Source organism: Eurypyga helias, unplaced genomic scaffold, assembly GCF_000690775.1.
Source record: "Eurypyga helias isolate BGI_N326 unplaced genomic scaffold, ASM69077v1 scaffold3597, whole genome shotgun sequence".
Taxonomy (NCBI): Eukaryota; Metazoa; Chordata; class Aves; order Eurypygiformes; family Eurypygidae; genus Eurypyga; species Eurypyga helias.
The window spans coordinates 30,264-43,905 of record NW_010259612.1 but is presented as its reverse complement, the minus strand read 5'-3'; the positions used below and the strand labels follow the sequence as shown (position 1 = coordinate 43,905).

Sequence of the window (13,642 nt, the reverse complement as noted above, 5' to 3'; positions counted from 1 at the left end):
GGAGGAGCGGTGCGGGAGGGTGACCTGCGCGCGGTGACCCCCAGCCGGCAGGTTTCGCCATCGCCGGTTGGAGCCAGAACCTGCGGCTCGGCCCAATATCCCCCGGAAAGCGGGGCTTTGCACCCCACTCCCGTAACTTCAGTGCCTTGGGTGCGGGGGGCTGCGTGAGGCGGCTAAAGGTCGGGGGGTGCGACGGTAACCGGCTGTCGGTTTAACCAGGCCACCCGGACAACAAAAGCGCCAGGGACAATAGTAAGGGTGCATCCCTCAGGGTATGTACTGGCTGCCAAATGATGGGAGCGTTGAGTGAGTCTCCAGGAAACTCGTCTCGCAGACTGCCCCTTTGGAGCCATCTGACTTTCCAGGAAGGAAATACTACTTCGTATTTGGGCAGATTATTCTTAAAAATATTTTTCTTAAAACTGTTTGACATGCTTATTCTTAACAAAAGCTATCACTGTGTGACTCGATAGTAAGGAGGGTGTTTAGGGTTCGATTAAATAAGACGCAGGAGCGAGGAATTTTTTTTTCCTGTCTAGATGATTTAAAAAAAAAAAAACCGCATCAATTGTTAGTGCATTTGATGTAGCCATTTAGTCCAGACGCAGCAGCACAACAGTCAGCATCCAGAAGGTAGTCCTTAGGGGCTTGCTGTGCCGCGTTAAAATTCCCTGGCCACATCGGAATACCTTTTTTTACACCCTTTCAGTTGAGCTTCAGTGAAACTGCTGTCCTAGAGGAGGAGGTTGAAAATACAGGAGTAAGCTTCAATGGAAGCTACATGCTGAGAGCACCATAATAGCGAGGGATGTGTCGGTCTTTGCACTGACAATTTGGGAGTGGCAGTGGTAAGCTCTGGGAGAAAAAAACCTCGCCACGTGCAGCCAGGTGAGTTCAGAACAGACCTGCAGGGTAAGAGCGTTGAGGGTCATAGGAGCAAAGCATGAAAGAGGGTGAGGGAGCTTGAAACTTCAGTGTTGGTGATGATTACTGTGTGAAGAACAGCTAAGTTCTTAAATTATCAAGTGCCTGTTCTGCTGTCGTGGCTTATAACTGTTGGTGGTTTGAAGGGTAAGCCTTCAAATACCAATTTTAATCTTGGACTTGCTTGATAGGTATTTTTAGAGTTGTCACATATAAATTAGCTGCACGGGTCATACATTTAGTAAGAAGAAAATCTTTGCTGCTAATCCAAGCACTTGCAAAGCTGTTACAATCCTGCAAATGCAATATTCATTTCACTGGGGAAAAAACTAATTTTGCTTTAATATGTAGATTGTTTGTTTATCTGTTTTTACTGAAATACGTGCATACCTTTGAATTTATTTGAGACTTAAAGAAGTTTTTCTGTAACTCCCAACAGAAAACAATTTATTAGCCATAGTATGTAAAATGGCTGGGATTTCTGGATTGGCTAATATGCTGTTAATTATGTGGAGTTTTTGCAGTTCTGGAAGCAATGTGTGCTTCAATATGATAGCACCTTAGGGAATTTTTATGCTTCTGAATTATCAGGCAAATTATTATTCTTGTTTGGTATTTTCAAAATGAAGCTTAACATCTTTTCCTGGGACTGAGAAGGCGTGTGTGGTGGGTTGACCCCAGCCAGCAGCCAAGCACCCATGTAGCTGCTTGTTTACTCCCCTCAGTGGGACAGGGGTGGATAGGAACAGCACAAGTGAGAAAACTTGTGGTTCAGCGTAAATACACTTCAGTAAGTGAAGGAAAGAGGTGGTTGGGGGGGTGAAGGCAAGTGATGCTTACCAACGTCCAGCTGGTGTCTGAGCTATGGTAGCCTTGGAAAACAGCGCCCCCTCCCCCATTCTTCCTATACCCAAGTTGTTATTGCTGAGCCTGGTGTTATACAATATGGAATATCCCTTTGCCCAGTTTGGGTTAGTCATCCTGCTGGGGTACCCTCCCAGCTTCTTGTGCACCACCAGCCTACTTGCTGGGGATATGGAGTGGGAAAAGAAAACCTCGAGGTCGTGGAAGCTGTTCAGCAGTAGCCAAAACACAGGTGTGCTATCAGCACTGTTTTAGTCACAAATCCAAAACGCAGTGCCGTAGGGACTGCTGTGAAAAAAATTAACTCCATCCTAACAGGACTCAGTACAGCAAATCAGTGACTTTTTAATTGTACTTTTAATGTCTTAATCACTGAGAAAGTAACCGGTTCTGTGTGGATTCAGAGCACTACCTTTGCAAACAGCTGTTTGGTATACTGCTTTTAAAAGTCTCCAGTTAAAAGCTGCCGATGTTGACCCTGCCATGTTCACAGCTGCTTTTCAGAATAGCAGAGCAATTCAGGGAATAGCAGAGGTGGCTGGAATTGGCTCAAATTTGATTTCTGATAGCCATACTCAGCATTAGATTTACACAGCAGTTGAAACTGTTTCTACAGATCCTGGGGAGAAGCTTAAAGAAAAAAAGGCTACAGAAAGGATCGAAGTCACTCAGCTTCTGCGATTTAATTTATCTAGCTTTGTTCTTAACAGTCAGGATATATGAGGCTGGTGGGGAAAGGGCAGTAATAAAATGAATCCCACGGTGTGTGATGTACATAACTGCAGGAAGGTGTTGCTCATTACCGACACAAACCACAGGAGCAAAGTGTAGAATTACCTGCCCAGGATAATTTGCCGGGTGTTATTAAAAGATCTTGCGTTTGGAGAGAAGCAAGAGAAAACTCTTAAGAGGATATTAGAAATACACTGAAATATTTTTACTGGCACTGAAATTTGTTAGCAAATAGGTTTGGGACTGAAGTTGCCAAAAGAGTTGAGTGCAGAAGCAACACCATCAGTGGTAACTGGCGCTTAGGAATAGTTTTGTGAAACATTACCTCCTGTGAAACTAGGGTAATGGTATCTGAAAGTTTCCTTCTAGGCATTTTGGGGTTTTTTTTCCTAGCACTAGCAGCTTGTTAATGCTAATCGGGTTTAAATCGTAATACTTAATGTGCTGTATTCCTGTGTGGAAAGGTGTGCTTGGCATGGCACAGCTAACTTGCAGAAGTATGTTTCCATACGCAGGCAAGTATTGTTTTAATGCGGGGTATTTATAGAAGGGAAGCAGTAGGAAGTGGATAGTGAGATGGTATAGTTTACGCCTAGGCTTGTCCATGGTTGCATTTGCTGTAATATCTATGCGGTACGCTGTTGGTACAGAGGTGTACTCTAAATCTACATGCATTGTCCTTCATGGGAAAGTTGAGGTACACCTGCGATACGGCAGTTTCGTGATAGGATGAACAAAGAAATACCCCCGTGACAAGTGAGTTCCTCTGTTCACCGGAGGAAAAGCATCTCGTGTCACGCCCATGCAGTATCTTGCACTCATTGCTTTTCTTCTTGAGTGTCTTGTTTCTTTGTTATTGGCTGTCACTGGAATATTAAGAGGCATGTCTCAGTTTGATGTTCCAGAGGGAAAAACTTAATTTCGCTATTTCTGTTTTGAGTGGATATGTGTAGGCTAGCTTTTTTTTTTATGTCCATTCTTTTGCTGTTGGGGTGGTTGTTTTTGTTTGTTAGTTTTTGGTTGGTTGGTTGGTTTTTTTTAGGGACTAACCTCTTTAAGGCAGATGGGGAAGTATTCCTAAAACAGGCAAAAGTGATTTGAGGCTGGTGTAGTACCTGTTTTTAATAGAAAAGCTTATTTGAAACTAAGTAAATATAAAGTTGACAGTGTCCCTTTAAGTGTTTCCTTAAATCATAGAATTTTGTTCAAATATCCCTTCGTTCCTCTTACTTGTTTTATGCAGCATTATATGGAACCACTCCTAAGCTTTAAGTCATTACAGAAAATAATGGGTTCACTTCCTTTTTAAGCAGGACAAAAGGAACAAGCTGTTGAATGGTATAAGAAAGGAATTGAAGAACTGGAAAAAGGAATAGCAGTCTTAGTAATTGGTCAAGGTAAGCCAGTTTTGAGTTTTGTGGAAAAGATGTTGGTTTATGGCTTCTACAGAGTGAGGAGTCGATATTGCTAAATATGGTAGGTGCTAGGAATGGTCTGCTGTATGAATTCATTCATAAGTGTGTTGCTTACTCCTGTTTTAGCTGTAGGTGAACACTGCTCTGTTTTACCTTAATGTTCTAGTCTGTAGTGCATGCAGATCTTGCTCTAAATGTTTTCAGACTACCCAGAATCATAACCAGTTCACTGAAAATTCTCAAGTAAAACACTTGGTATTTTTTAATTATTATTTAATGGCAATGCCAAAGTATTATGTTCTGATTTGATTTGTCCAAGTTGCCGGTTCATGTTGTTATGCAGAATTTTATATTCCCTTCAGTATAACTAAAAAAAAAAAAAAAACACCCCAATTTGGAATGGTCTAGCATTGTGTTTCTGAATAGCTTGTGACAAAACAGCTGAACGTTTCCAACAGAAGAAGAAAGCCTTCTGTATACATGGAAACGTTCTAAGCCTGTAGTGTAGAAGCAGGTATGTGCCATGGAGAAACAGATGTAGTGAAGGACTTGGTAAGAACTTCTGTCCTCAGAATAATAGAATAGTAACAACCCACCACCCTCCTCAAAACCCCAAACCTGTAACTGCAATTGAGGACTGCTTTGTTGCTCAGCTATGTGCAGAAATGTTTGTGAGCAGTATATGTGGTGACATGTTACTTACGCAGCAGTACCAGTGGCATTTGATACGACCCATCTATGCACAGTCAAAAAAAGCTTGACTTGAGCAGACGTTGTTTTTTAGGAAGTGGTGATATTAATGTCTGTAATTCTGTGTGTTGTGAAAAGTAAAGGGACACAGTCAACTGAATTTAAATTTTGCCAAAGTGAATTATTTAAAATTGTACTTGCCCCTCAGCCACTTTTCAAGCTTTTTAAAAAGTCTTTCTTCTTCGACTTCTGTTTAGAAAAAGGCGGTCACAAAGAATATCCATTAGGTCAACATGAGACATCAGAGAATATGCAAAGCAATTCTTGGGTTCCCACCGCCCAACGAGTGTTGTTGTAAAGCAGATAAAGTTAGTTGACCTTAAATTCTCGATTAAATAGAAAACTTTAGGATTTTTCATTAGTTTTGCAACCGTGTTCCTTATTGGAGTGGGTAGATAAAGGGGTGGGAGGAACAGGAGGGAAGGCTGGGTGTTGGTGTTTTAGCACTGAATTTGCGATATTGTGTTTTAACACTGATTTTTCTTTGTAAGGTGATCAGTGTGAACGGGCTCGACGTCTGCAGTCTAAAATGATGACAAATTTGGCAATGGCCAAGGATCGCTTGCAGCTTTTAGGTACCAGTTACAATTCATGACTTTGGAAAGTTTGCCAGTATTTGCACATCTTCATGTATTCTTCTAAAATACTACTTTGAGTTTTAAAGTGAAGGAGTTGCTACCTGTGTATGGTCTTTTAAGTATGGGGTTTTTTTAGCTGGGAGTAAGTACTATTTTTTCAGTGCTGTTGATGGATTTTGAAAGTGTAATCTCCTTACCCACTTTCCTATGCCTTAAGAAATAGGTGTAAAGGTAACTTCATACCATGTAAAAGTCTTTATACCATGGCATGCTTGACTCGTAAACTGACAAAGTCCTGCCTAACTCTCGTTGGAGTTAGAGTTTCTGTGTTAGCACCGTAGTAAAACTTACGCTATATTGCTGATCATGAGTGCGAAGTGTGCCTTCTGTAAGTGTAACTACTTCATGTTCTGTTAATTCTACTGTCACCAATAATCAGGAATTTGTTATATAAGTATGTACTGTAATGATAAGTGTTTAGCATTATGTAGACCATAACGTTGTGAAATCCCAATTCTTGTAATTCTTATAGTGGTCTATTTTAAGACTAGCAGGTAAGATCACTTCAGGGATGTACTTGTGCTATTTGTTAAAATTCGGTGTTGTTTATAAGTTTGTAATGGACAGAGGCAGACATGGAAATGGCATCTTGCAGTGCATGATAGACAGAGATCCTCCCCCCATCAAGCAGCAAACCCACAGGTTTGCTTAGTGCATCCTCTAAATTGAGAACTTTGGAAATGCTTTCAGTTCTGACAGTAGAATGAAAATGAAGATTATTTTTTTTAATAATTGCTTTTTTAAGGGATAACTAATGAATAGACTTGAGTTTAACTTGCCTATCTGCAGCTTTAATCTTGCACTGTGTTTTTAGTTCTACTAACTCCCTCTCCTGAGAGCGTACAGAGCAGACACTAAAACTCATGTTCTTTTCTCCTCTTACACTTTGTGATCCTGTGGTCCTGACTGGTGGTTAACAACCACAAAAAAGTGAATCCCTTTGTTTCCCTTGAGCTCCTAGTGTCCTTAGTTTTTTTTCTGAAAAAAAATTGAAGGGAACAAGGTGTGAAAGAGGGTTCCAGCTTCTGTGCTTTATTGCAGGTAGAACCTTATATGTCGTGCTTTAACCTTGGCCGGCAACTGAGCCCCATGCAGCCACTTGCTCACTCCTCCCCACGGTGGGGTGGGGAGGGGAAATACAAGGAAAGGCTCTTGGGTCACTGGCAGGGATCACTCACCAAGTTACAGTCATGGGCCACACAGACTTGGTGTGGGGAAGAAAAACCAATTTAATTAGTTACTAATTAGGACAATGAGAGACAAAAACAGATCTTGAAGCAACACCTCCCCCACCCCTCCCCTCTTCCCAGACTCAGATTTGGTCCCCATTTCTTTCCCTTCTCCCTCTGAGCAGCACAGGGGGATGGGGAATGGGGGTTGTGGTCAGCCCATCACACCTTGTCTCTGCTGCTGCTTCCTCCTCGGGGGGAAGGATCCTCACACGCTGCCCCTGCTCCAGCGTGGGATCCCTCCCACAGGAGACAGACCTTACAGTCCTTGCCATGGGCTGCTCCATTGTGGGTCCCTCCCATGGGGTGCAGGCCTTCAGGAGCAGCCTGTTTGCGTGTGGGCTTCCCACAAAGTCACAGTCTCTTCGGGCACAGCCCCCTGCTCCAGCGTGGGGCCCTCCCCGGGCTGCAGGGAGGTGTCTGCTCCCCCGTGACCCTCCATGGCTGCAGGGGCACAGCCTGCCCTCTCACCATGGGCTGATGGGAACCCTTGCTCCGGTCACCTCCTCCCCTCCTCTCTGCACTGACCCGGGTGCCTACCTGGCTGTCTCATGTCCTACCCCTCTCTATGCTCCAGGTTGCCCAGCAGTGTTTGCAGCTTTTAAATATGCTGTGCCAGAGGTGCTGCCACCATCACTGACTGGCTTGGCTGTGACCAGAGGCAGGTCCGACTTGGGGCCAGGGAAGCTCCTCGCAGGAGCCACCCCTGTAGTCCCTCTCCCACTACCAAAACCCCACCGCACAAACTCAGCACAATGCAGAAAGTACATTTTCTACTCGTGAGGGTTAAAGGCTGACTGCTAGAAGTAATGCGAACTAGGGAATGAAAGAGTGAAAGTGATTACGTGCTGACCATCTTTGATAAGGTATGCCTTGTTGCTGACATCCCAATTGCAAGTAACTAGCATTTGTTCCTAAAAGTCGCTGTTCTTTGAACCTTGAAGTAGCGGTGTCTGTGTTTTGTGGGTAGTGCTTCCTCCTTGCCTGTGTTTATTGTAGCAGCACCTGCCATGTTGGTGACTTACTTGCAGAAAACCTACAGTTGACATTGAGCTGGTATGTTCATCTTTACTAACCAGAGTGTGTGATCACATGCTATCTGTAATCTTCATTCAGGGCGCAGATTGAAAGGTAAGCAGGTAGAATAGCGTTTGTTGCATAAGTTAAGTTCAAATAGGGCAAATTTTTACTTTGAAATAATCAGAAGTTTAGTACTTTGTTCTGCTTAGGTTCTTGCTCAGTTTGTGCTAAGGATCTGCCTCAAACAGTGTATCTGTGGGCAAAATTTGGATGGAGAGGAGCAAATGAAGTCATCTGCTCTTTAGGAAGGAAAAAGATGTTTGGAGAGAGATTCCAATGGTTTGAAATCCCTGCAAGCTTGGTCATTGTGGATCTGTTTGTGTAATATTTGTTGTAGCATCTAACCAACTTTGAAGTATTGACAGCATCTGTTTTTATTACTGTATATGTCATTTTACATGGATTTAGTGGAAATTTAAAGTAACTGGAGTTGAATTGCATGTGCAGTTATAAACACAGCTTCTAGCTTGTTACTTATAGTAACAGATTTTGAAGTTTATGTCGTGCAGAGATGCTTTTGTAGTTGAATTAAACCTGAGGCTCTTGAAGATTCAGTGAAGTGATTCTTTTTCCTATGAATCCCAACTTTTTAAGATCAAAGAGTAAGTGTTCTCCTCTAGCCCTGTGGAGTTTTCCCATTTCTTAAGGGAGAATAGGCAAGTCCTTCATTGCATTAACTGACAGGATAAAATAGACTAAAAGTAGACAATAATATCAAATATTTAATCTTGCTTTCTAGACAGAGATGTCATTGCATACTACCTAAATGAAATCCCATCCAGTCAAGCAAGTTACATTTGTAATACATAGAAAGGGAAAATTAAGTCATATGGATTATAACTGTGCCTTAAAAGTGCTCGGTGCTTTGGTTTGGTTTTTTTTTTGAGTGTGTTGGATCATCAATGCAAGTTTAAGGTGCCTGACACCACTGATGGGAGTGTGGCATCTGATCACACCCGTGTTACACCATGTGTAATTACCCCACTGATGCCTTTTAATGTTAGACCAAGAGGGTGTAGCTACTTACCTTGGATGGTGGCTTTACTATTTTGAGCCCTGTTTTCATTTGGAGTCTGAATTTCTGTATCGTATTCTGTTTAAAGTGCACTGGGACACAGCCTGAAAGCTGAAGTTACTCCAGCTATGTTTCAGAGCATCTCAAGGTGCCTCAATCACTTTGGCTTTGCTAGCTGTCAGGGGACTTCCAAGTTCCACCATTTGAATTGGTGTCGGCCTGTTTTTGGCATGGTTTAGGGTGTGTTAGCCGTGCAGTTATCTAGACGAATGGATAAATCTTGCTCTGGTGGTCTTCAAAGACCTGATCTCTACTGGATGACTGATCACGCATGTTAAAATCACTATATTTTGGTATATTAAGAATCACAGGAGGATGTTTTCTACAATTGATCCATAAACCTCAGCATTTTGCCCTTCCTAAAGATGGGTAACCATAATGTCCAGTGCGACACTGTTGAGTTCTAATGCTATACGTGCGTTGCATCGCTCTGTGTTCTCCCATTTCCAAGAGGCTTTCTGTAGGACAGATTACTATCAGTACAACTGCTTTTCTGTGTACTACGTGTCACTTCAGTAGTTTGGTTGAAGGAGGCACATGGCACATAATTCAAATATCTTTCATCCGTATCCCCTTTAGTAATAATTCTGCCCGTGAATACATACTGGTTTCAATGGACACATTTTGGGATTCTTCCTCTGCCTTGGAGTAGATGGTGGTTTTGATTCAGGCTTGTGTTATAGGGTAACAAGGTTTTTTGTTAGAAATCAGTTACCTTGAGTTCAGTGTGTAGCGTTGCTTAAATAGGACAATGGCTGCAGTGTTTATTTGGTGGGTTTATGTCAGTGTTGTATTATAAAGGAGAAATAATGAGTGAAATTCTGCAAACTTTTCCCCCCACCAATGTCTGGACACACGGGAAGAAAGCATTTAAATGGAAGGTGATAGGGTGTCCTATTAATTCCCTGGAATAATATTTAATAGCCCAATTTATTTTCATTGTTCCAGAGGGCCCTACAGCTACACTGTCTCTGAAGACAAGCGATATATTTGCTTTATGTAACTTTATGTGCAATATTAAAATGACATGTTAATATGTGATGTGGTGGGAAGACTGTGTGAATTGAGACTGGACAACAGTTGGATTACGGTTTTTGGTTGCAGTTTCGGAGTTCCTGAATATGCGAAACTTGCCAAGCCATTGATAGCTGCGGTAAAACCCCCCGGTCTCAAAGTGTACTTCAAAGCAAACAGTGTTTCCCAACTTCCTGCCCAAGTCAATTGTTTTTATTATGGTCACTTGCTAGAAAGGTTTTCTGTCAAGTACAGAAACGTTCCTCGAAAGTCAACTGGCTATCTCATGTCTTAGAAAGTCTGTTAGTACTATTTTTCTTTCCTAAGCTTCCCTGTGTACTTCCCATTCGGGCTGCATGCGCTGGGCAGGAAGTAGCTGTTCTGCTGTCCCACTAACATAACGTAGTACACTGGGTTGGTCGTCAGTCCTACTAAAAGGACTTTCTTAGACTTCTTTACAGGGAGGTTTCTTGCACGTTACAAAGCTTGTGGTTGTTTGTCAGCTGTTCTTCCGTAACTAACTGGGGTGGTTTTTGTTTTACTGTACCTGGCTCTTAAATGCTTTCCGTTCAAAACAAAGTAAACCCTGGGTGCACATACTAATCATGAACTTTAGCTTTTCATATTTGCCCGTGGCTGTTAAGTTTGCACTCTAAACCGCATGTTGGTCAGTCTGGGTGTTACTCTTAAATGGTCACTTAAACTGCTGGGTCTGAAGATATTTTCAGGGAAGCTAAGCAGTGAGTGAACCAAGAACAGGCAGAAGGAGAAAGGGATGAAGCAGAAAGACTGGAAAAAGATCTGTAACAGACAAAGAAGCAGAAGCCAAGGAAATGTTTATGCTTGTTGGATGTAAGATCTGTGAGCTCTGAATGGCAGTTCTTCCTCCAGTCCAGGTTGCTTATGATCTTGGCGGTGCGCATTTTCGGTAGAATTTGTCTGCTGCTGCCGTATGTGCTTTCATGTTGCCCGAGGACGTTGCCCCTCTACTTGGCCATCTGGTTTCCTGCAGCTTCTTGGTACTGTTCTCTCTTGAGGGTGAGGAGGAAAAAAAACAGAGGAAGGAGGGGGAGTGTGACAATGTGCGCCTCGCATCCTTACAGACTGTGGGGTTTTTTGGTTTTTTTTTTTTTTTCACAAAAAAGGTGTGTGTGTGTGAAATAAAGGTGGGAGAGACTGCAAAGCACCCCAGAAGTAAGGCCTAAAGGTTTTTAACTGCAGTGGGAAAAGCTTTTCAGGAATGGTAGGTGAGCTGAGGAGAACAAATAGCCCTGAGACTTAATTCTTGGTTTGTGTTGTTTGCAGCCTTATACTTCTTCAACTTGTGCTTTGGCTAGTTTATCATTACTTCCTAATTTCTTTCTCCTTAATCTTTAATCTTATAAATCTTGTACAGAGATGTTTCTGAAGTTAATTCTCTTAAAGAACACAGCTTGCATGACAATTTTATTAATTTCAGGGCAGTTTTGTTTCTACACAGGTATCTTGAAAGACATCGTTGGAATGTATATATGGTGTTTTCCTTGAGCAGTTGAGGTTTCTGTAAAGTGGTGACCGGTTATTACTATTTAAGTGGAACATTTAATATTCAGGGAATTGATGACTTCTTGCAGTTGGTCCAAAGTAACACTGTGGGGAGGACTGAAGTGGGTTAACACAAATGTTTAGTAAAAGAAGTTGAATTTAATCCTCACCGTTGCTTTCGGGAAGGAGCTACAGTCACTAGACTGGAAAGATTATTTTAATTAACTCACCCGTATGTAGCTAGTTTTAAAGGTGTTTTCAGTCATGCTCATACTGACAGAATTTTCTTCTGATTTTGCCAAAGATGTAGAATAGACAGAAGTACTCCTATCTCTAACCCTGTATCAAGTGTAACAAAGCCAAACTTGACGTTTGTGTTCAACATACATAAATTTTCTCGGTTCATTTTTATTTTTGTTTGTTTATTTTGTCCTTTTTCCTCCCTTCCCCTCTGTCTACTATGTAGAGAAGCTGCAGGCAGTTTTGCAAATTTCCAAGCCGCAAATGGAGGTCTATAATGACAGTACTAACCTGGCATGCCGCAATGGACATCTCCAGTCAGGTGGGTTTGGTTTTACCAGCGCCTATTGAGGGGATGCCTCTCAGTTTCTGGTGTGTTACAGGGAAAAATATGCAATGCTATGTTCTGGCCCTACCAACTTTTTAAAAATTGTTTTGTATTTCTGTTTTTGAAGACATTATATAAAATCCATTCCATCCTTTATGACTTTGGCAACACTGTTTTATTTCATAGTATTCAGTTCTCTCTTAGACTGACTGTCCTAGAATCCAAAGCTACTTAGACACTAAGTAGTTAACTAAGAAAACATTTTAGAAAATGTTTCTCATGTTATATTTTTAAAGGAATGAAATTAAACCTGTTTTAGGAAGTGTCAATGTAGGATTTGTAGGTTATGTATTGTGCCTGCATAAGTAGTTCATTCGTTATGATATTGTGAGAATGAATGTGCGTTTGCATTAAGCTGCTTTAAATTTCAGGGTATTTTACTTGGAGAAAATGATACACGATTAAAACAAGGGGGGCAAAAACCCCAGCTCTTGCTTTTTGTCGAAGAAGGGGGTTTTTATCCTGTACCAGAAGACTACACCAGGGATACTAAAACACCAGAAGTAAACTTGTTTGTCCATACGTAAGGAGTAAAGTTGTGTTGACAACAGTTGTCTTTGGGGAATGTTTTAAGCCAGCAAAAAGCTGTTGTCACAACTGATAATCCATACAGTAGACTGTAATGAGTTTAAATAAAATAGAGAGCTGAGAAGCAATGGAATCTGTGAAGCTTGTCCTCTGAGTCAACAGCAGTATTCAGTTTTTGAAGTAACTGAACTTGAGACTTAGTGTAAACACATACTATTTTTTTTTAGCTCTATTTGTAGTTCTGAATTCATCTTATTGTTTGGTTTTTTTTTTTTTTAATTCTTTCTAATGAGAAGTTATAGTAGTGGAACTGTGTCATGTTAGGCACCTTTAGATTACCATATGTGTGGTATTTTTAACTGCATTGTAAAAAAAAAAAAAAAATCCATTAAAATGGCTCTTCATTAAGATCTTATGTAGGTTGAGCTTGAGAACTCTCTACCTTAAATGATCCAGTACAACTCTTGTCTTTTACCTGGTTGGCTAGAGATTGAATGAACAAATACATACACATAGGCTGGTTCAGTATGAACAGCTTTTTCTTTAAACTCTTCCCTTTATACATTTTTTGTACCTTTTTCTCAACATGTGTCACAATTGGATACTGCGGGAGAAGGTTAGACTTTTACTCTTAAAAGTGTTAATTTAATTACTGAAATCCATTAGTAACAAAGCACAGAATATCCATTGGCATTTACTGGGAATAGAGAAACATTTTGCCAGTTCTGTGACAGGTGTTTTCATAGAAATTGCAGGAGGTGGCCACTGTTGGTAAGCTTGTGGAAATTGGTGTTGGTCAATTTACCTGTTTAGAGTCATGTTCCTGGTGATTTATAGAAGATGGATGATTGAAGCACTTCTGCAAAACTGTGGAGAAAAGGATAGCGAAACAACTGCAAAGAGCCACGGTCTTCTGGGGGTGCTTTTTTTCTCAGAAAGTGGCTTCTGACTTTCTGAAGGGGATGTGTGCTAACGGAGAAGCTTTCGTTGACCAGCCTCGGTGGGATGTCAGCAGAGACAGAAGGACTAAAGAGCAGGTCACAAAAGAGGGTTAGGTACCAGGCGTTTCCTGCTTGCCTGAACAAGACTTCAAGAGGCTTGTTCCTTTTCCATTGCTAAAGGTAAACTTAGATTCACGACTTGTGGAAGTTAGAGGTTTACCCAAAAGACTGAAGTTCTCCTGCAGCGGTGGGGTCCCTGATAGTACCAGCAAAGTCAGCCTGTTAACTGATGTCTGAATT

At 41.5% G+C, this 13,642-nt stretch overlaps 1 protein-coding gene across 1 annotated transcript in view; it reads left to right on the top strand.

Moving 5' to 3' along the window:
* Window positions 1-3,833: 3,833 nt before the first annotated feature.
* The window catches only part of SPAST (spastin), a gene marked incomplete at its 5' end in the record, with an annotated part of 32,938 nt that continues 23,129 nt past the window's right edge, over window positions 3,834-13,642 (top strand). Inside the window, 3 exons of the mRNA XM_010154693.1 lie at window positions 3,834-3,917; window positions 5,177-5,260; window positions 11,712-11,807. Of these exons, the coding sequence (XP_010152995.1) occupies window positions 3,834-3,917; window positions 5,177-5,260; window positions 11,712-11,807 (264 nt within the window). The remainder of the gene's footprint in view (window positions 3,918-5,176; window positions 5,261-11,711; window positions 11,808-13,642) is intronic.